The sequence below is a fragment of the Rhinopithecus roxellana genome, chromosome 16 (assembly GCF_007565055.1).
Source record: "Rhinopithecus roxellana isolate Shanxi Qingling chromosome 16, ASM756505v1, whole genome shotgun sequence".
In the NCBI taxonomy this organism is placed as follows: Eukaryota; Metazoa; Chordata; class Mammalia; order Primates; family Cercopithecidae; genus Rhinopithecus; species Rhinopithecus roxellana.
Window position 1 is genome coordinate 116,573,990 of NC_044564.1, and position 23,052 is coordinate 116,597,041.

General features: G+C 43.3%; 1 protein-coding gene across 5 annotated transcripts in view; it reads right to left on the bottom strand.

Annotated features, from left to right (window-relative positions):
* Positions 1 to 536: 536 nt before the first annotated feature.
* Positions 537 to 23,052, bottom strand: part of TNC (tenascin C) — a 97,911-nt gene continuing 75,395 nt past the window's right edge. For all 5 annotated transcript variants that reach the window (XM_010384764.2, XM_030919899.1, XM_010384763.2 and 2 more), the window contains 11 exons: positions 22,877 to 22,999; positions 21,745 to 21,888; positions 19,024 to 19,143; positions 16,573 to 16,716; positions 15,684 to 15,814; positions 11,985 to 12,117; positions 10,693 to 10,844; positions 9,798 to 9,894; positions 6,923 to 7,084; positions 4,368 to 4,531; positions 537 to 1,275 (listed from right to left, as the gene is read on the bottom strand). In XM_010384764.2, the coding sequence (XP_010383066.2) occupies positions 1,165 to 1,275; positions 4,368 to 4,531; positions 6,923 to 7,084; positions 9,798 to 9,894; positions 10,693 to 10,844; positions 11,985 to 12,117; positions 15,684 to 15,814; positions 16,573 to 16,716; positions 19,024 to 19,143; positions 21,745 to 21,888; positions 22,877 to 22,999 (1,481 nt within the window). In that variant the 3' untranslated portion in view covers positions 537 to 1,164. The remainder of the gene's footprint in view (positions 1,276 to 4,367; positions 4,532 to 6,922; positions 7,085 to 9,797; positions 9,895 to 10,692; positions 10,845 to 11,984; positions 12,118 to 15,683; positions 15,815 to 16,572; positions 16,717 to 19,023; positions 19,144 to 21,744; positions 21,889 to 22,876; positions 23,000 to 23,052) is intronic.

The following is a 23,052-nucleotide window of genomic DNA, read 5'->3' on the forward strand; positions in this document are numbered from 1 at the left end:
GAAATACTGAGTAAGATGCTGAATCTCAAGTTGTAAGCTTTTTTTTTTTTTTTTTTAGAGACAGGGTTTCCCTCTGTTGCCCAGGCTAGAGTGCAGTGGTGCAATCATAGCTCACTGTAACCTCGAACTCCTGGGCTCCAGCGATTTTCCTACCTCAGCCTCCTGAGTAGCTGGGACTATAGGTGTGCACTACCACACTTGGCTAATTTAATTATTATTATTATTATTTTGTAGAGACAAGGTCTCACTATGTTGCTCAGGCTGGTCTCAAACTCCTGGGGTCAAGCTATCCTCCCATTTCGGCCTCCCAAAGTGTTGGGATTACAGGCATGAGCCACCATGCCTGGCCTGTAAGCTTTTCACAAGCGTGTTCAACTTTGCTTATAAAAGTGCTTTCCTCCCTTCCAGTCTTGAGTCTCCTTTCCAGCCCTTCTGCTTGACCACCACCTCTACTTACCTTTCCTATCCTAACATTCCCCGCTTTGTTCAAATGATTGGCTTTGCTGAAATTCAGACTCAACAAATTAAAAGCAAAATAACAAACTCAAAAGTAATTGTGCTTTTATTAAAAAAAAAAAAAATACAATCAGGTACTGTCCAGAAATGTTTTGGAAAGAAAGATCTCTTGAAAAACCCTTAGTTTTCATCACCATCATTATTATATTAATAATATTAATCATATCCTTAAAATGAAAACAGTATTGCTTTTCTGGTTTCTGTTGTATGAAATGTAAAAAAAGGGACAGCTTCCAATGACACATTTAATCTTTGCTAACAAAAATAATGACAATTAATTATATAGCTTCATGTAAAATATGGCTGGTTCTAAAACAAACTACCCCTGTATATCCTACCCCTCTCCCATTCCCAGAGCCACCCAAGAGAAGTAAAAAACTATTACGATGTTGTCACTGGAAGATTTTTGCTGAATCAAACAACAAAACAGAAATATGTTGGAGACTGATGTCTTTGGTGCAAAGAAAGAAATCACAGAGGAGGTGAGGCCCGTGCTGTCGCCGTTGGCCCCAGGGATCCATGGTCAGCTTTGACTCTCACCAAATGCCCAGGTGTGGACTGATGGTTGGGCTGGTTGTATTGATGCTTTGGTAAAATCCTTTCCTCACTCTGGGCCTTACTCCTCTCTCACCCAGTGGTCCCTGGAATTTATGCCCGTTTGCGCCTGCCTTCAAGATTTCTGAAGTTGCTTGGTCTCAGTTTCATCTCAGCAAACTGGATTGAGTGTTCATGGCCCTTCCAGTGGAACCAGTTAACGCCCTGTAAAAAATAAACAAACAAACAAACAAATAAATAAATAAATAAATAAATAAATAAATAAATAAGAAGGCCTCCATGTTGGTTACTGTTAGGCAAGGTATTCACTGATGATTGCTATTTAGTCAAACTAAATGAGTTCTGCTTCAATTTGACCATTTGGTATATCACAGCTGCCTCTTGCCTATCTCTCTGTTGGTCTGGGTTGTGAAAACTTTCAAAGGAACTGGCTGAATCTGACCCAAGTTTTCACCTGAGTCGAGTTGCCTGAGTTTGCATGGAGCTTTGGTTTTCCCTCTTGAAGCAAAATGGTAGCTGATGCAACCTGCATCCTTCAGAATAGGTTCTGAAGGAATTCAGATCATGATCAGAAGTTCTAGAATTGAATAGCTATATACAGGGTGTATGTGTGTGTCCGTAATTCACAAGATTCCTATGGAATATTTTAATAGGGGTTTGGTATGGAATAGCAGAAAGAACATTAACAAAACACAGTTTTACAACTTGACATACAGGGTTAAATGTTAGTGCTCTTACTTGAGAGATAAATAGTATTAAACAAGTTCTCAATATTTTCTGAGCCTCGGTTTTACTATGTTTTTTTTTTCTCTTTCTTTCCTAAGATCTGACAATGCTAGCCTTGAAAGATGAGACGAAGATTAAATGAGTTTGTAAAGGAGCTATCACAGAGCTGGGCACATCATAGGTGCTTGGTAAGTATTACTTCCCTAGTCTTAAGTAGGGGGAAATATCCTTGAAATTTTGGCCAAGGCTTTCTACAAGAAAAAACTGTATTTGCGTCTTGGCATCCAGGTTCCAAGTTTGACTCTTTAGCGAAGTCTGCAGATGGTAGAGTCCACCCATGAAACCCCACATGGCCCCTTGCCCCACTGTGGAGAATTTAATGGCTAGTGAGATGGGAGAAAAATAGAGACACTTTATTCGCTTCTAATTGTTTGGCATTCACTGACATGGGCAGTTTCTGAGTCTTACAGGGATGTGAGGTTTAAGAATGGCTCATTCAGTGGCTCACGCCTGTAATCCCAGCACTTTGGGAGGCCGAGGTGGTCGGATCACTGAGGTCAGGAGATAGAGACAATCCTGGCTAACACAACGCAACCCCATCTCTACTAAAAATACAAAAAATTAGCCCGGTGTGGTGGCGGGCGCCTGTAGTCCCAGCTACTTGGGAGGCTGACGTAGGAGAATGGTGTGAACCTGGGAGGCAGAGCTTGCAGTGAGCTGAGATCACGCCACTGCACTCCAGCCTGGGCAACAGAGCGAGACTCCATGTCAAAAATAAATAAATAAATAAATAAATAAATAAATAAATATAAATAAAAAATAATAAAAAAAAGAATGACTCATTCATTTCATGGGCAAATCCGCTTGTAATCACTCAGTTACAGTGAGTATGGTAGTCCAACAGCTTGGTGCACACACTGCCTGCCTTTGCCCTGGTTCTTTCCTCTGATAGTTCAGGGATGGAAGCCACACCTTCTTGTACTGTGGCAGGCACTAAAGCCAGAGAGGGAGAGTGACTTCACAGAGGCCACACAGCAGCGGGAGCAGAGTCGAAGCTGGGGCTCTGCTCCTGTGGCTCCTTTCCGTGTCATCTCTTTCTTCTTCCATAATTGAGTGGAAGGATGGAAAGAGAGGCTTGCTTTCTGACATGTAGCTTGCTTTTTTTGTTTTTGTTTTTGTTTTTTTCCTAGAAGAACTTTGCATTATACAAGTATTTTGAGACGAGGCAATAAAGATGATAAAATAGTGCTCAGAATGGAAATATTGATGAAGTAACATAATAAGATGGAAACAACACAGGACTGCTGTCAAGAAATGTCCTGTGACTCTTACCTCCTCTGTAACACAGGCATGAAAAACCACGTCCTAATTCCCATGCAGGGTAAAAGTGATAAGCACTTGAGGTACAGAAGGTAAGAGTGCTTTGAAAAGTGCCAGAAATTATGTAAGGTAAGGGCTACACTTAAGGTCGCAGGTGTCATTTGTTAGCAGTTAACTAGAGCATAAACACATGTATCAACGTTACTAATATTGAAAAGCAACATGTCCCAACATCTGCTGTATGTCAGGAATCACTTGTGGAGTATATCAACCCCCCATCCCCGCCGCAAAAGCACAACAACAAAAATGCAAATATGCAAAAAAAAAAAAGAGGATGCTATGTCTTGCCTGAGATCATTGAATCAGAATCCCCGAGGTTATCATAAAGTGGAATTTGGCCCTTTGCATTTTTACAAAGTCCCTGGGATTCCAGTGAGCAGACCTCATAAGAATCCTTGCAATCCAGGGATCAGTGTGGTGTGGCCTTGAGGGAAGACCCATCCCTCCTCCCTGGGATGGTGACTAAGTTCTGTAGAGGGACCTGGGCAGGAGTTTGGTTATGATTAAGTGGTTAGTCCCAAGCAGCTTTATACTTTTCAGGAATGTGCCAGTGTAGGCAGGGCTCAGAGTAAGGGAGATTACTGAATTTGATCCGTTCGCCTGTTTCTAAAGGGGATCAAAAAAATCTGTTTCTGTGATTGCAGAACAAGTGCTAGAGATGTGTGTGGTGCAGGGAAAATGTGACGGGCTGGAAGTGGGGAGAGCTGGCTCTGCTCTCAACTTCACCCTGTGACCTCAGAAAAATCAGCTTTTTCTGGGCCTTGGTTTCTTCACAAAAGGTGGAGATTTAAAGTCTGTGGACTTCATTTCAAGGTATTCTTGGGATTCCAAAGGTGCCCCAGGCCAGGGGTTCTGTGTCATCAACCCTGCTTCGTCTAAACAGCCTCCACTTTTATCTGCTTTACTTTTGGGGTTCAGACAGAGATTTTGTCTGAGCAAAGCGTTCTGTTTTGGAATCCATTTGACCAGTGTTTGTCGTTGGGATCATCAAGGGTTAGCCTGTGCTGTTTCTATTTTACCTGGCCTGCAGTGTCCTTGAGAGTGCTCATTGTCTTGGGAAAAACATGTTGTCATGTAAGTAGGGTTCCTGCCTACTAGTCTCTCTTAGGATAGGGGGTTAAATTGTACTTCCATCAGCCGCCTCCTGCTTCCCAAGCCTGGCCTGCTCTGGGCCCTCACCGTCCACTCACCTGACTGTGGTTATTGTCCCCATATCTCCCCATCAGGTTGACACGGTGACAGTTCCTGTACCAGAAAGCCCCCTTGTAGGACAGAGCACAGTTGGTGATGGCTGAATCCGTGTCCTTGTCGAAGGTGGAGAAGGACCTGCCGTTATGGTAGGCCATGGAGTCACCTGGGAGAGACAGAAAATAGGTACCTGAGAAATCCCAGCTGAAATTTCCCTCCTGGACTGTAAAGGGCAGAACCAGAGGTGACAATTGAAAGATTCTGGGAGTGGGACTGGCCTTGAACATTGAATGCAGAGTCAGCATTGAATGTGGAACTGAATGGGACATGAGTGTCATCTCCTGTATTCATTTCCGACAGAAGCAGCGTCATGTGGTGGGAAGAGGGCTGTAGCTGGCTTTGGAGAGTCCCATCTTTTCACTTGCACAAGTCAAGCCTTTTGTTGAACCTCAGTTTTCTCATCTATACAATGAAACTAGCACTTTGATTCTATATACTGAGCAGTGCCATTGTGACAATGGATACAAAGGTGTATGCTAAACAGGTGGCATGGCATACAAATACTTACTTTGATTGTTGTTATTTTTATGACTTTTCTGCATTCCCTTTACATAAAAGATCTCAGAGAGTAAGGTGAGAAGTATGTATTTAATAATGGTATGCTTTTCTCCCACAGACAAATATTTATTAGTCATAATTAAGCTCTGCAGACATTAGATGTCCCTAAATAGCCTCTGTATCACATAGCTACTTTTTAAAGTGTTTATCAGACCAATGTTCCATGATTCTTAGACAAGAAGCCCATTTACATGTAGTACTATTTGGAAATCTAATTTGTAATTTAATTTATTGAATTTCTGAAGCATTTCAGTGCCATTGCTTTGTGCGTTTCCTCACTTCCAACCCAGCAATCCAATTGTTTTGTTGTGCACAAACATTTCAAGACTCCGAGGCATTCTACTGTGATAATTTGGAGCAAGTTGTCGAAGGGACCCAGACACCTTTTTAAATGATGATGCTACCCAGAGCATGAGGACAACACATAGATATTAATGAAACAGGATGCTCTCCTGCAGAGGGCATGGGTGCAGCCAAATCATGCAAGAAAATGCAGCCTTACAAACGTTATCTCAGTAAAGGGAAATATTATGGCTCATTCCTCAATGGAACTACAAAGAGGAACAGAGGTCACATTCCTGCCGCTTAATGAATTTGCTTACCCTATAACATTATTCTTCTTGCCTGAAGCCATCTCAACCAAAGAGGTATTTATTTCCAGGTAATAAAATGCCAACATTCTTTGAGGGATTCAAGAACTAAAGCAGTGTTTGCCCCTGGGTGTCTCTCTTTATTACCACTAAATTGCCATCTCAAAAGAGCTTTGTGCCTCCTTAGGCTCAGCCTGGCTTTTGGCAACCTTTTATCTGGCAACCTTTTCACCTTATGGTTGTTTTCTTTCAGGGCTCAGGGAGGTTGGAAAGTTCCAAGCATCTGTCTCTTCTGCTCTCACAAACATAACAGAAAGCCACTGAAAGTGAGCACGGGTTGCATGGGGGTGGTCCACACTCTCAGTCCTGACCCTTCTTTGTCACCAAGAACACCGTCAGGATGCAGTTTTCTGCAGCTGGGCTTGCATCCACGTTCTACAAGCTGTTTTACCTTGGGCAAATCACTGAGCTCTTCTGAACTTCTTTCCTCTTCTGTATAAAAATAACATCTTCATAAAATGGTTTTATGAGGAATAAATGAGAAGAATGCAGGTGGAATATCTACAAAAGAGAATGGTACCTAGTAGGCCTTAATACATGTTGTTTCCTTATTTATTTCTCCTCTTATGTGGAGCCAGGAAACCACACAAAACCACTTCAAGTCCAAGAAATCTTCAAAATTGGAATGAAGGTTATGAGCCAGACAAGGAACGAAGGGGCCACTTGAGAGGCATGACCTTCTATTCATGAGGATGCAGGTTGAGACTAGATGATCACATGGCAGGAATGTCTCGGAAGAGATTCAAGCAGTTAGGTGATGGAGTGGGTGGTCTGCTACTCAAAGTGTGGTCCACAGGCCAGCAACACCAGCTATATCGGCATCATCAGGGAACTTGGAGAAGATGCAGAATCTCAGCCCTATCCCAGACAACCTGTGTCAGCATCTGGACATTCACAAGATCACCTGTGGGTCCATATGCCCAGAGTAAATTGAGAAGTGCTGGATTGGATGAATATTAAGGCCTTTGGGGGATTTCTTTTTTTAAATCAGTTTACAACTGATATCTAAAACTGGGTAAGGAAGACACACTTTTTTTTGAAAGATGGTCATTAGAAATCAATCCTGATTTCCCTGATTCCCAACCTACTCAATGTTTCAGGATCCAAATATCTACCCAACACTTTTGAATTGCAGTGTTTCTGGATTGACACTCAGTAGGTACTCAAATATTTGTTGATTTAATAAATGGCTGGATTAATGAGGAAGGAATGAAAGTTAGAGAAATAAGCTGTAAATGCCAAGAAGGTCTCCATGACTTTGTAGGCTCTAAGTGCAGCCACTACTGTACCTGCTGTCCCGCTGTACCCCTCCACCTTCAGCTTGTAGCGAGTCTTGGCATCTCCCACGCTGAACTTGTCATAGACAGCAAAGGCTGTCTCCCCATGGTCCCGCAGGTCCACCCGGAGCTCGTACTGCCCTTGGGCTGTGATTTTGTTCAGGTTGTCCAGCCCTGCGGATGACAGGCAAGGGTTGCTAAGAAGCACAGGTGACTGAGGCCCTCATTTCTATTTCACTCTGGAAAAGCAGCAGCTGGGTACACTTAAAAGAGGGCCAGCCAGGCCTGGTGGCTTATGCCTGTAATCTCAGCACTCCGTGAGGCAGAGGTGGGGTGGGAGGGGGTGGGAGGGGGTGGGAGGGGGTGGGAGGGGGTGGGGTGGGGGTGGTGGGAATCACTTGAGATCAGGAGTTCATTATCAGCCTGGCCAACATGGCAAAACCCTGTCTTTACTAAAAATACAAAAATTAGCTGGGTGTGGTGGTGGGTGCCTGTAGTCCTAGCTACTTGGGGGGCAGAGGCAGGAGAACCACTTGAACCTGAGAGGCAGAGGTTGCAGTGAGCCGAGATTGTGCCACTGCACTCCAGCCTGGGTGACAGAGCAAGACTTCATCTCAGAAAAAAAAAAAAGGGGGGGGGGGTGCATATTATACAGGCCTGGGCTGGAAGCTCGGTCTTATGCTTGCTGGAGTAATACTAGGCCAAATATGTGACGTTTCTAAGTCTCAGGTAAAATCGGGTTGACATTTTTGCCCCACTTCCAACCTTCCAGTGATGATCCAAGGAGATAAGGTGGTGAAAGTACTTTTTAAACTCTAAAGTGCCTTACAGGCCAGGCGCAGTGGCTCACACCTGTAATCCCCGCACTTTGGGCAGCTGAGGTGGGTGGATCACCTGAGGTCAGGAGTTCGAGACCAGCCTGTCCAACATGGTGAAACCCCGTCTCTACCGAAAATACAAAAATTAGGAGGGCATGGTGGAGGGTGCCTGTAATCTCAGCTACTTGGGAGGCTGAGGCAGGCAAATTGCTTGAACCCGGGAGGCGGAGGTTGCAGTGAGCTGAGATCACACCACTGCACTCCAGCCTCGGTGACAGAGTGAGACTCTGTCTAAAAAAACAAACAAACAAATAAAAAAAAAAAAATACAGTGCCTTACAAATGAAGGGCAATGAATAATATGGATAAATGTTTATTATAGTATGATAAACATTTTCTGACCTAGGCAGTGGTGCATAGAACAATGTTCTCTGCAGTTAGGTGGTTGGAAAGTGTGGGTTGCATGGATGAATGGATGGGAGATAGGATTATAGTGTTGACTTGGGAGATGCCAAATTTCAGCTCAACTGTTCATTGGTTAGACTCCTATGGGCAAACCACTCAGCCTTTTTGAGGCTGTGATATCATCCATGGGAGGTGGTGAGAAGAGCAAAAATCACCTGGTGACCATCAAGTAGGCTTCGGAGACAAAAACTCCTTAACTGAGGAATTTAGAGGTAATTAGGCTTCCCTGTATCTCAAGGAAGCATCTGGTTCCAGGTTTATTTCCTTAAAATGTTTAGGTAACTAGAATTTCTATACATCTCTGGAATACATGCATATCGAAACTCATTTTGCAACCCTTGCTGACATTAAGTCACCAAAATGTCCACAAATGTAATCATTTATCATGTTCTACATGGCTAATAAGGTCCAAATTACACTTAAGCTCCTGCCTTAAGGTCCACAAATACCCCTAAGGAAAAATCCAAGTCCTTTTGCAGCATTCTTTCTTTCTAATAAACTTTCCTTTTTCAAGCCTATACTGTTTGTTGGTAAATTCATCTTTCCAACCTGCTAGTCAACCACTTCTGACACCTGACACCTTGCCCACCAGGTGGCAATTGAGTACTTTGTAGGGGTGCTATGGGGGTTAAAGGTGATGGCTCTAAGAAATCCATCTTAGCACCTGGAGCACAACCTGGGGCATAGGAGGGAAGCGGTCAATGATATCAGTGAGGAGGATTCTATGACTGGTCCAGAGAATGACTTAAGGCTAACACGTAAGTTTTGGCTCTTCCTTAATCAGATTTTTATTTTTATGTGAAAGGAAAATAAAATCTTGGGACCCCAATTTAACTCTGACAAAAGGAAAAAAATAAACTGAAAGCCGAGTCATGCAAGAAACTGCCTCTCCTTTTGTCCCTAAGCAGATGCTACAGATAAAAGGCCAGATATCTCCCCAGGTCTTCACTTTATCTTATGTAAAGTGCTGATTTACTGAGTGTGAGATGAATACATAATTGACCATTCTCTTTTTTGTCATTCTGCTTTTTAAAATCATTCTGCTTTTTTTTTTTTTTTTTATCTTGCAACTTGTGGTTTCAGTAATGTGACCATACCCTCCCTCTTTCCCCTCCAACCCACTTTTCCCCTTTAAATACTAAAGCTCTCATCATCATCTTTCGAAGGAAAAAAACAGGCATGGACCACAGGTTGTGTCTGTGGCTTTTCCCCTTTAAATACTAAAGTTCTCAATACTATCTCTGAAAAAAAAACAAAAACAAAAACAAAAACAAACAAACAAACAAAAAAAAAACAAACAAGGCATGGACCACAGGTTGTTCCTGTGGCTTTGTGTTCTTCTTTTCTGGGCATGCCTTTAACGTTGGCTAAGTAAACTTCTAAACTGATTGAGATCTGTCTCAGATAATTTTTGGTTTATGTTTTAATGATTCAGAGCATTTAAATAATAGTCGTTTTCATTAAGAATTTGATATTCTGTGTCTGCCACCAGAACTAGTGCTTCTTCCTCATCTGTTTCTCTCCCATAGGTCCCTGGGGGTTAGGAAAAATGACAAGGAGGGCAGAAATGGGCATTTTAGATACAAACATGCAGAGCTGCATTACCAAGCCAGAATTCTTCTCTGCGGTCCCCAAATCCAGCAGCATAGGCCTTCCAGTTTTGGTAGAAGTTCTCATGTCCGTTTTTGCGTCTCAGGAACACCTATAAACATATCGATGAATCTGGGTGTACTTAAGCTATTGCAGGAAAGAGGGCATCATTCTAAGAGGAAGGAATGTGGCACTGTGGAGAGAGCATCAGGCTCTGCTCAGTCCATCCCTAATTTGCCATGTGACTTTGGGTGGTCACCTCCCCGTCTCTAACCCTTGGTGTTCTCACCTGAAAAACAGGGATTAAAAATACCACCCAGTTTTGGGTGATAATGATGTATCAAAGTAGGTTCATTGATTGTAAAAAATGTACCACTCTGGTGCAGGATATTAATAATGAGGAGGTTGCATGGGTGGGTGTGGGGTGTATATGAAAACTTTCTGTTCACTTAATTGTGCCATGAACCTAAAACTGTTCTAAAAAAATAAAGTTTATTAATTCAAAAATATACTACCCAGCTCCTATGGTAATGGGATTGGAATAATTCATCTAGAACTCTTAGCACAGTGCCTGGTAGATAATAAATGCTTAGTCAGTGCTAATTAATGTAAGCAATGGGTTCAATGATCAACTGTCATTTATACATCACAGAGTTATTTGATGAGGATCGGATGAGATAAACTACAAGAAACTTATCTCCCCGTTTCAAAAAGTAACCAGCGTGTTCCCCATTCTTTTGTTTAAGAGAGAATTCCTGAGTGCCTCTGTGTGACAGGCACTATCTTGCAAGGCCTCATGCATGTGGGTATCAGAGTGCACCAGGAGGAGATCACTCTCTTCTCCTCCCCTGCTTTGCCCTCTCCCTCCTCCCCTAGGCCTGAGGGCTCTGCAGTCCCTGGTGGTACTCACAATCCATCCACCCCCGTCAGAGGTCATGTCACAGAAGACTTCCAGTGCCTGGGCCTTATCACCATTCAGATAAATGGTGTAGAGGCCAGAGGTCGTGTCTCCATTCAGCATTGCTTGGGAGCAGTCCTTGGGGAAGGGGTACAGGAGTCCAACTGTGGAATAAGGAGAAATGGTGATGCTGTTAGAGCAGGACAACTGAGCTGGAGCTTAATTCTCAGCTTAACTCTATGGATTAGAATGCCTGGGGAATTTCCAAGTGCAATTATGTGATGCAAACAATTAAAAACTCGTAGAAATGGACAATTTTGGAACTATGCCTAGTAGATAAGTCTTAGATGTGATGATCATAGCAGTTCTTTTTTCTGATCCGAGGACATTCATCTGAAGTTGTATCATGAGCTGTTTTCTTATTTATTTCACAGCCCTATAAGAGCATCTTTAGGATACAATCATAGCATCTGGCATAAGATCTGGCAAAGAGGAAGCACCTTCTTTGGCAGATGTGTGCAGAATGACTGTTCCATGAATTGTAAAAGGCAGGGGTCTCCAAAGACCAGCTCCTCTGATCCTTGGGAATGGATGCTACTCTGACTTATGAAAGGAACAACTTGCAGGTTTGCTATCTGCAGAAGATATTTTGTGGCAGGTGCAGGGGGAGGCTCCCTGGGCATGGAATATCTGAGCCAAACTCTGACTGTAACTCACAAGATAGTCTTGAACAGGTCATTTTGTCTCTGAAAGCCTCCGCTTCCCTACTAGGACTTTGAGCGTAGGGCCCACTATACCAGCTTGGTGGGAAGACCATTTGTGACTTCGAATGTGGATGGGCTTTGTAAACACTGGCATGATGAAGGAGAAAGAAAGAGACTTTGAGCTCATGTTGAACTCTGACAATAAAAGGACCACACAATTATATGGGCCACATGCTGGGCTGGGAGTTCAATTCAACACCTCACGAACCCTTGCAAGGTCCTGGTGACAGAGGGATTATTATTAATCGCCCTGTATAAATGAAGAAGGTAAAGATTATAGGATGGAAGTAGTGTTCTTAAGGCACACCTAGCAAGTGATAGAAATGGAGATTGAAACCAGATGGGCTCCCTCCTTTCCTTTCACCAATATGCTCATTACCCTCCCATATTTGCTTTCATCAGGCTTCCAAGTAGTAACAGTGAATCAATTCTTTTCAGAAGTTTGTTTGAAAATTTTAAGGTAGAAGTCAAAGGGGAGGTTGAGGCTTGATTCAGTCAAAGTTAGATCTCAAGGCTGGGTTGCACCCAGGGCCTCCTTACTTGTGGTGAAGATGGTCTGGATCATATTGCTCCTTAGGGGCCCATTGAGTGCCTGGATCTTGGCGGTGTAGTGGGAGGATGGGCTTAGGTCTACCAGGCTGTAGGAGGTGGTGTCTGGACCCACAATGACTTCCTAAGAGCAGAAGAAAGAATATAATGGCTTTTGGTCACAGAAATTCTCAGGGTATAGATAACAAGTCATTCTGTTTATAAGTTCATTTACCCATCCATTCACTTATTTACTCAACAAGAATTCATTGAGTACCCACTCTGTGCCAGGCTCCATGTGCACTGCTGAGATATCAGAGATGGGGAGAGTGTAGCACAAGCAAAGGTCCTTGGGCCAGAAGGTGCAGAGCAAGTTAAAATAATATGAGGAGGGAGGGACTGCATCTGGTAAGCATGAGAGCACTGCTGTAGACTCCAGGGCTGAGGCTACCACCTGCCCAAGGCCCTACCAAACTACATTGGGAGAATGGGATTGTAATGGTTAATTTTACATGTTAAATTGGCTAGCCATGGGGCCCAGATATTTGGTCAAATATTATTCTATGTTTCTGTGAAGGTGTTTTTTTTTTTTTTTCCAGATGAGATTAATATATAAATTAGTAAACTTTGAATAAAGCAGATTTAAAACATAAAATGAAATAATATAAGGAGGCAATAAGTGACCTCAACCATACTTACTTCAGGTGTTAGAACAGTGGAAAATGTTACTAGATTGTGAAGGGCCTTTAAATGACAAGCTTTGAAACTTCAAGTTTATCATTAAAGGGAGTGAGGATCCCTGTAAGGTATAAATGCTAAGCTTTGGAACTTGAAGTTTATCATTATAAGGAATGGGAAGTCTTGAAAGATGTTTGGACATGCCAATGACATAAACCAAGCTGTGCTTTAAGAAGCTTAATCTGGTGGCAAGATGAATCACACAGGGTAAGGGACTGTGAGGTCAGTTAGGTCAGTGGTCCCTAAATATAACTCTTTATCACTGCTGAGAAGCTTTAAAACAATATGATGCCTGGGCCTCATCTCAGACTGACTGAATTGTCAGAGCCAGAAGTTGGGCCTGGCTATATTTAAGAAACTTCCCAAGTGATTCGAATGTGCAGTCAGTTTGGGGATCTCTTGTGTTAGGAGATGATTAGAATAGCCCCATAGGCGTGGTATGATGAAAACTTAAGCTGACCCCACGTGTCTCTCTTCTAGAACAGAGATATCCATGAGAGACAGATGTTGACCAACTCTAACTACACTTATAGTCTGTGGCTGGTCTCTGGGCTGCCGTACAGAGGAGGTGATTGGTTTCAGTTTACAGGAGGTCCTCTTTCCACATCCTCTTGCTAGCTTCCAATTCTTTTCAGCAAATGACCTTAGTGTCTGGGATTGCAATTCAACCTACACTCCTAGTAAACCAAACACAACGCTGTTCTCTACAATCTGCAAACAGTCAGCTGAGTTTGGGCAGTTATGAATCAGTGCAGATGCCCCGGAAGGTTCTCCTGTATCCTGGGAACTGGTAAGGTACCTTATCCTGTTTATTTTCAATGGGAGAATTGAGTTTCAGAGAAGCTAAAAGACTTGCTCTCATTCCATAAATTGTTGGAGGCAGAGGATGCTCTTCCATCCCGGTTTCCTAACACTCTGTCCAGGACTCTTTTCTCCTATACCAGGTTGTTTTTTTTTTTTTTTTTTTTTTTTTTTTTTTTTTCTAAGACATATAAAACTGGTGAATGGACCTGCAGAAAAGTAAACTGGGATGAGTGCTTGTTTAATACCCAGAGGCCTTTGTGCGGCCCCCCAGTTCTACTCCCTGGGGGAAAGATCAACTGTCAGGGATAAAGCTGGACTCATTGCATTACTTAGGAATGCAATTACCTGTCAGCTCTCTAGGCTTCTGTGCAAAGCCATTTTCTAGGCAATTAGGGTACTCTAGATCAAAACGAGATTCATGATTCAGGTAAACACAGAATCCTAGAGTGCCTGACCAGGAGAAGACCTTAAAGATGGGTGAGTTCAAGACATTCATTTTACAGATGGGAACACTGACACCCAGAGAAGATAAAGGACTTGCTTTAGCTCACACAGTGAGATAGTTCATTGTTATATCAACTCCAGAAAGGGGCATGATAGTAATTAGCAATGTGTCCAGTTCTTGTTAAATGTGACAGATTGGATATAGCCACTCATCTCTACTTGCTTCTGAAACCCACTAAAAAGAGAGCAAGAGAATGTGAGGTATAAATACACAAAGATGAGGGGAATGGGAAAGGAGACAGCACCAGGTGTGCCGTGTCAACAGAATCTTGGTAGATAGAAAACGAGTGGTAGAGAGACTGTGGAGGGGAATTAATGAAGAAGGCTGAGGTTAACTAAGGAGCATGGGCAGAGCTAGTCAGAGGCTGCTTGGTGCAAGTCACAGAGTCCAGCAAGTTTAGGAAAGGAATGTGTACAAAAGCAGAGATGTCTTTAAAGGCCAATGTGGAGTGTGGTTGAACAAAAGTTTAGTTTGTTTGCTTTTTTGTAACAAACAGACTCTGAGATCTCCCCATTCCCTCCAACAGTCTAAATGACTGCCCTTTCCCATTCAGATGGTAGGATGAGGTTTACTCCCTGGAGAGGATGAGACAGAGGGGAAGCTCCGGATTCAAATCCACCAGGCTCAGCCTTCAAGGAGGCTGAGGTGCTACACTGGAAACATAGTAAGATGAAAGTTTGTACACAGTGAAAGCCCAGGCTTTATGACACTGTTATGTGGGGGTTCCCCAAGAAAACTGTTGGGTACTTGCCCAATCATTCTGCAGGGAGCCACAAAGTTTACAAGCCCTGCCTGTGCAGGTGGAACTCCCAGTTAGCTCTTTCATTCCTAGTTCAAATACAAAAAGACCATGATCAACAGACGTTGGGTGGATGTCTCCAACATGAAAGAGACCCAAACCAAACCAAACCTAACAACAGCAGCGAAGCAAAGGAACTTGGAACAAACACTGTGCAGGATATAAAATAAAATATTTTATAACCAGCAAAATATTCTTAGAGATAAAGAGATGATGATATATGAAGCACAAACAAAATGCCAGAAAAACATCAACGTGTGGAGAATAAACAAAAGATATTGGAAATATAAAGTAAGATAACCAAAATAAAAAATTCAATAACAAGTTTGGAAGGCAAAGTTTAGGAAATCTCCTTCGCTTGTCTGAAGATCTAAAGTTATTTCAAATTAAAAGGTAAAAGACAGAAAATTCTTGGGTAGAGAATATAAATAATATAAAAACTGGATAAAAACAGTATTAATAGTTGATATAATAAGAACATGGTGAAACATATTACAATACATAATGTAAAGATACCATCTGTGAGATAATACATATGGCAAACATGCAGAAGAACCTTTTGGCCTTTGTTCAACAAAATATTAAAGGATCAAGATTTCAGCTCCTAAAATGTCCTCGAGTCTTGTAAGCAGTGGTTCTTGATCTTGGCTGGCTATCAGAACTGGAGTCTGGTTAAAATGAAAGAGGCTGGAGAGTATGATTCAGAAGGTCTGGCATGCCATCCAGTCTCTACTGATTTTTGTTGTTTTTTTTTTTTCAGCTCCCCAGATGCACTGGGGTAGAAAAACAGTATCAGGTAATTCTTCTGTAAAGATCATGCAAATGCTTCAACTAGCATTGAGAAGTTGTTGTATACTTAAAATACCTTGACTGTGCCATCCACCGATTCATAGACCAGCAGGTAACCGGTGACTGATGCCCGGGGGGGTCGCCAGGTAAGGAGGGCAGTTTCTGACTGAACCTCAGTAGCAGTCAAGTCTCTTGGAGAATCGAGGTCTGGAGAAGATAGGACAATTAATATCAGATAAGGTCAGCAAATGTAGGGCAGAAATTCGGGGTAGGTATCAAGAAGACCGGGTTTAAGTCCTTTCCCTACCACTGAACTATGTGACCTTTGGCAAGAACCTCCTCTTTGTGTAAATAAGGTGGTTGAGCCAGATGACCTCCAAAGACGAATTCTCTATGGTTTATCTCGTCCTAAGGGCTGGATGTTTCTAACTGGCCTTGGCTGGATTTAGAGAGAAATATACAGCTGTGAACATCATTATCAAGCCCCTTGTTTCTAAATAAGAGGACAGATGAATGCTAATATCAATACCCCAACAGACAGGATGGTTCCTCTGTTTCCCTGTTTGCTATAGTTTGTAAAAAGCTCTCAATGTATAGAAACCTAACAAACATCTAGGAAAAACTGCCTAAAAAAGTCTGCCTCTTCAAAAATATTTTCCTGCCTGGAACATGGATCATTAAATACTAGGTTTAGGGCCAGTGGGAACTGTTTTTCCACTTACAAAGCTCTCCTCTTAAAATCTTTTCCTTGCCCATGGGGAGACCAAGGTCATTTCAGTTCAAAAGGAAATGGTGTGTTTCTTCAGGCCTTGACTGAGTGGGCACTGGTGAATTTAAGTGATGCTGATGTAATCACATTGCAAGGCCCTGACTTAAGAAGAACTGGCTAGTAGTTCCCGTTTAAGATGCAGGCTGTGGGTGGGCATCTCAGAAGGGAGAGCTTCCAGCTCTCAGTGTCTTTGTACCTGTTGTGAACTTGGCAGTGACGGTTGAGCTCTTCTGGGGCCCTTTCTCTGCAAAGATTCTCAGTGTGTATTCCGTGGCAGGCTCGAGGTCGGTCAGAGCATACTCCACTGTGTTCCCGGACACCGTGCGTGTAATTTCTGGCACTAAACATGAAATACACATACCGAGGCAGTCACCTCTCACTGTCTGAGCCATGAGTGGGCTTGGCAAGCCACATACACACCTCCTTCGAACATCAAAACTTTCAGTGACCCTGCGGAAAAGCAGGTCTGATTTCTGAAATGACTCACACTCTCTTTCTCTCTCTTGAGCACTCACCTCATGTGTAAAGGATTTATCATATGGAGACTTAATTTTTCCAGGCCCCAAATCAGAAGGAAGGGGAACTGGGGGTCAGGAGATTTTTTTCCCACATGGTACTGGCTGGAATCACTTTGCCACTGAGACCAAGGTAGAGGACGGTCGGAGGGGACATCCCCAAGCCCAAGCTTAATTTGTTCTGGTACATGCTCTCCTCTCTTTGTCACTTTTTCACATGCCCTTTTATAATTTACTAAATGTTATCAAGTCATTAGATTGAGGGGCCACAAAAATTGGACAACAGGCCGGGCACGATGGTTCACGCCTGTAATCCCAGCACTTTGGGAGGCCGAGGCAGGCAGATCATGAGGTCAGGAGATCGAGACCATCCTGGCTAACATGGTGAAACCCTGTCTCTACTAAAAATACAAAAAATTAGCTGGGCGTGTTGGCAGGCACCTGTAGTCCCAGCTACTCGGGAGGCTGAGGCAGGAGAATGGCATGAACCCAGGAGGTGGAGGTTGCAGTGAGCCGAGATCACGCCACTGAGCTACAGCCTGGGTGACAGAGCGCGACTCCATCTTGAAAAAAAAAAAAAAAATTGGACAGCGGTAGCTGCAACAGAGCCTGACCACTATGTCTTAGGCCTGCTGGGTCATGTCCAATGGTGGAAAGCAATACCGATCACTGTGCCCAGGGGCATGTGTTTATTTCCTATTCGCAGGTGACCAACCATCCTGGTTTGCCAGGGACTGAGGGGTTTCCTAGGTGTGGAACTTCCGGTGCTAAAACTGAGACAGTACCAGGCAAGTGGGGACAAGTTGGTCACCTTACCTCATCATTTGTGAGCACCCCCCCTCTTCTGAACCAAGCCCCTTGTTTGCCCTGAATCCGCAATCTCCATGGTTCCCATGAACTATACCTGATTCATTTTAGGTGCAACATCATCTTTCCTGACTCAGAAGAGTTTGCTCACAGGGACTATTTAAGAATTAAAGAATAAAAAGAATAAACCCAGCATCCCTCCTCCCTGTCAGTTACCCACCCCCACCCGTGCTCTGTCCTCAAAAAGACCTCTCTTAGTTGGTTACCAGAACTGAATTAAAATTTTCAGAGCTCCAGGCACAGATGATGGTGGCTGCTCATATTGTCACTGAGAGCAAAACAATACCAAGCCATAAAATATGAAACTTACCTATACCTGGAAATTAAAATTACACAATTCTTTCTAAAGTAGATCATTGCAAAATGATAGAGGGGTTCATTGAAAAGGACTCTCTCTTTCTCCTGTCTCTTGCTTATATTTGATTTTACTTTCTGGCGGCTGTAGTTTGCTGGTGCTCAAAACAAGTGTTTAATCTGCCAACTGGGTAAATTAGCACTGGTGGTTGCCAAACAAGAAAACATTTCTGATTTTTTTTTTTTTTTTTTAGACAGAGCCTCCCTCTGTCGCCCAGGCTGGAGTGCAGTGGTGCAATCTCAGCTCACTGCAGCCTCTGCCTCCCAGGTTCAAGCAGCTTTCTTGCCTCAGCCTGCCGAGTAGCTGGGACTACAGGCATGCACCACCACACCCAGCTAATTTTTTTTTATTTTTAGAAGAGATGAGGTTTCACCATGGTGGCCAGGCTGGTCTCAAACTCCTGGCCTCAAGTGATCCACCTGCCTCGGGCTCCCAAAGTGCTGAATTACAGATGTAAGCCACTGTACCTGGCCTAAAATTTTGGACTTTTAAATCGAATCAGCTAAAACTAGCTTCTTTTGTGATCTCTGAAAAGTTGAGATTCCTCAGTATGGCCTGAAGTGGTCTGGTTAAGATTTTAGATTCTGGTTTTCTTCTTTGTAAAAGATGACAGCTGCTTCCTAAATGGGGTGTCTCACACTGGTGGGCAAAGAGACTAACAGGAGAGGAGGAATGGGCCAGGAAAACATGTAGAGGCTGGAGATGTATTTCTATTTTTATTTTAAATGGCCTACCAGACTCCCTTGAGGTTTCAGTTGGGAGCCACAAGAACATTACTGGACTTTTCAACCTACCCATGCATTTTTATCATCCTGTACCAAATGTGGCAGGGAGAAGAGTGAATGGGAAGAGTTTACAGCAGGAAAGACACTCCTCCTTAGAGTGAGGAGAGACTTGGACAAAACCTTACCTTTCTCCCCTGTGTAGGAGATGACATAACTGTCCACAGTGGCAATGGCCGGCTGCCACCTGGCCAAGGCTTCCGAGTCAGTGATATTGGCTGTCACCAGGCCAGATGGGCCATCCAGAGCTGCAAAGAAAGATGGTGGACAGGAGGGAAGTCATCGGGTGGGACATCAGACCCCAGCTGCTCTGCTGTCCACACTGCTTATGGAGTCCTGATGTTAGGACAGTGTCAGCTGCATGGAATGGTTCAGAGACCTGAGCCTGCAGCCAGGCTGACCTGGCTTTGAGTAATGACTCCCTCCCTTGCTGGCTCAGTTACTTTGGGCATCTATGTCCTCATGTGTAAAATAGGGATAGTAATTCTGGCTGGCTTCATCCTCTGTGTTATTTTGATTTTTCCATTATATTATTGGTGGAAAAAAGCTATGTAAACTGAACAGGGCTGAACACATGACAAGAATTGTTATAGTTTATGTTACTTTCCTCAGGGAAAGAACTTACACAAACAGAGGGGACTTGCATAGTTAAGACTGCCTGTGCCTTTTTCTTCCCTTCCTTTCCCTTCCCTCCTTCCCTTCCCTTCCTTCCTTCTTTCCTTCCTTCCTTCCTTCCTTTTTTTTTTTTTTTTTTAAACACAGTCTTACTCTGTCTCCCAGGCTGGAGTGCAGTGGTATGATCTCCGCTCACTGCAACCTCTGCCTCCCAGGTTCAAGCAGTTCTCCTGCATCAGCCTACCAAGTAGCTGAGATTACAGGTGTGCGCTACCAAGCCGAGCTAACTTTTGTATTTTCAGGAGAGATGGGGTTTCACCATGTTGGCTAGGCTGGTCTTGAACACCTGACCTCAGGTGATCCACCTGCCTTGGACTCCCAGAGTGCTGAGATGGTGTGAGCCACCACGCCTGGCCCCGAGCCTTTTCTGAACTTTGAGTGGTATTTCTCATTAGATGGCTTGCAGAGAACATAAAGCCAGGCTCTGGAGGCCAGTGGTCCCGGGTTCTACCATGGCTTCTCTGCCTGGTGCCTCTGTGCCTTGGGAAAATTCATTTCCATTCTCCAAACTTCACTTTCTTTAGTTGCCAAAGGGTGACTGTTTAGTTAATAAAGACTAGCTAAGCAATGTGTGGTGTGTAAAATGTACCAGGGAAAGCTCTTAATAATTGAGTTGTTATTAAGATCTCTATTAAAGGTATTTGAAGTCTTAAGTATGGTTTTCAAATGACTTGTGCTGAGAAGGGATGGATATTCCAAGGGTATTTATCCCTGGTCTCTTTTAACTGACCTCTCCTACTACCCAACATCACTTTCTCGGAAGCCAACCTGAATCTGACCATTTCCTCTTGCTTTTGCACTTACTACTGAATTATGCCCATGCCAGCAGCCCTGGCGGGGGTGGAGGGAAGCTATCCTCAGCTCATTTCACAGAGAGGCACCTGAGCCTCGAGGGATGAAATGACTGGCCTGAGAGCCAGGATGTGGCAGGGCAATTGGGGAGCCCACATTGTCCATTCTGAGTTCCTTCCTGCTTCACTGTGCATGGATAGAATCTCTTTTAACTGGTGATGACAATGGGGCATTGGGAGGAACTACATCCAGCTTTTGCCATCTGTTGCCGTGGAGAATCCATTGATGAAAGATTTCTTTGGGGAAATAAGGGCCTGTGAGGCAGGGTGGATGGGACTCTGGGTTCAGATGGGATGTTTTAATTGTGTGTTGTCAACTCTTTTAGGCTATGAGGATATTTTTAAAATTTCCTATGAGGCCCATTCTTTGTATCCCTTAATGAGTTGGACTGGATAATTGCTCATATATCAAAGGATAAATTGTTTAGAGACATGGCTGTCTGAAGAGAAATTTTCCACTTCATTCTCCTTCAATGCAATTCATTATTTTCCCCTCTTTACAGTGTACTGTACAAATCAGGTTATCCTAGGAAAGGAACTCTTTATTCTAGAAGGATAGAGAGTTTAGAGTCAGACCGACCTATGTTCAAATTTGGTTCCAGCATTTACTAATTATGTAGGCTTGGCCAAGGTATTTCATTTCCCCAAGTCTCAGTTGTCTCCTCTGTAAAATGGGGATGATAATAGCTGTAGGGATTAAATGTGAAGGGTTTAGTAACAGTGCCTGGAATGCAGGAGCCACCAAATAGACAGGAGCTACTTTGTGGCTGTCACCATCATGTGCTCATGTGAAGCACCTGCTTTGAAGGACCCTCACAAGGGTTCCACGCAATAGGCAGGGAGGGGAAGGAGGTGGTGGGCTAATGTGAACAATTGCATTTACAGATGCTTTACAAATACAGCTTCATGTGATCCTTACCATACCCTGTGAGGGAAGCAGAATTGTGTCTGTTTTATAGAGAAGGAAAGTGGACCCTAGTAAAATGGACTGATAGCTCATGTAGTTGGTAGAATTTGGATTTTAATTCAGGTAAGTATGACACCCAAACTTGGACTTTTTCTTTCACAACAGTCCAGGAAATGGAGGCCCAACAAGGTTAAGGTTACCCAGCTCACCAGAGGCTGGGATGGGCCAGAAGAGAGGTCTCTGGCATTCCAAATCCAGTTCACTTTCCACTAGGATCTCATAAATAAAACCCCCCTTTTTTTCCAGCTGCTGAGTCATGAGTTACAAGGTTGAAGGTGAAAAATGACATAGGATGCACAAGTGACCTCTGAAAAACAGTAACACACACACACAGACACACAACCCCACCAACTCACCTGTGGTGAACGACCCTGAGACAGGTTCACTTTCCTCAAAGCCCTTCATGGCAATGATGTTGACAAGGTACTCCACCCCAGGTATGAGTTTCACCAGCCTGGTCTGAGTCTTGGTTCCATCCACAGTTACCATGGAGGGTGTACCTGGAACACAGTAAAAGCAAGATGAGGAATAATGAACCTCATGCTTTTTCCATTGCTGCAGATGCCAAAAACAAAGCCAGGAGGGGGGAAAAAAACATGAAGTCACAACATACCAAAAATGGCAAGTTTCCATTCACTAGAGAGCTGGCACGTTGTGCAAATTTTGTTTTATTATTTTTCCCCACAAAGAATATGGGAAGCTTACTATGTAACATTTATCGGACCTATTTCACCCATTATCTTGGCTTAGGGTTAAACAGACTCCCTTAGTAGAGGAAATTCTACTTAAGAAAAGAAAGTTGATCATAGTCAAGTTTGTGCTGTAGTTTTTATTAATAAACACAGAAATTGTATTTCTTAGAATTTGGGGGCTAGTGAAGAGCTTGTACATCAGCTGGTCAGACTTCCCATAGAGACGAAACAGCATTCCTGTGAAGAGGTTATTAACCATCCTCTCTTTACATACTTCCAGCTTACTACCTGCCACAGTGTCTTTAGGTAGATTTGACTGGGCCTCCTCCCTGTGGTCTCTATTATAGCCCATGTGCTTTGAATTAGAACTCACAAATTTTCTAAGGCGCAACTTGCCATCATTTACTGAGACAGACAGATTTGGTACCCAAAGGCAAAACTTCACATACATCCAAGACTAGCTTTTCAGATGAGTGTGCTCAGGGAGAGAAATGTCAATATATTTAGAGTCTTTTGTCATTGTGTGCAAACAATACTAGAGATCTATTTCTCATGGAATTTTATAATTTCAAGACTAAAAAAGGTCTTGTTCAAATGACCCTTCACAAGATAGTTTCTTCTAAGAATCTCATAGCACTTTATAAATGAGGTCTCTTCTCTCCAGATGGTCTCACAAATAAAGAATTCATTTTCTTTGATCATGATATTGGGGTGATGAAAATTATCAGGGTCTCTTTCATGGATCCATCCAAACCCACAACAGTCCTCCTCTCTCTCCCCTTTCTGAGTCTCCTACCTCCTGTAATGGGCACATAGGTAATCCGGAAGCTCTCCACCTGGGCAGTGGGTGCCCTCCAGCTGACAGTAGCCGAATTTTCAGTGATGTCAGAGAAAATGACTTCCTTTGGAGAGCCCATGGCTGTGAAGAAGAAAACAAAAGAGAAGCCCAGAAACAGTTAACTATCTTGTTCA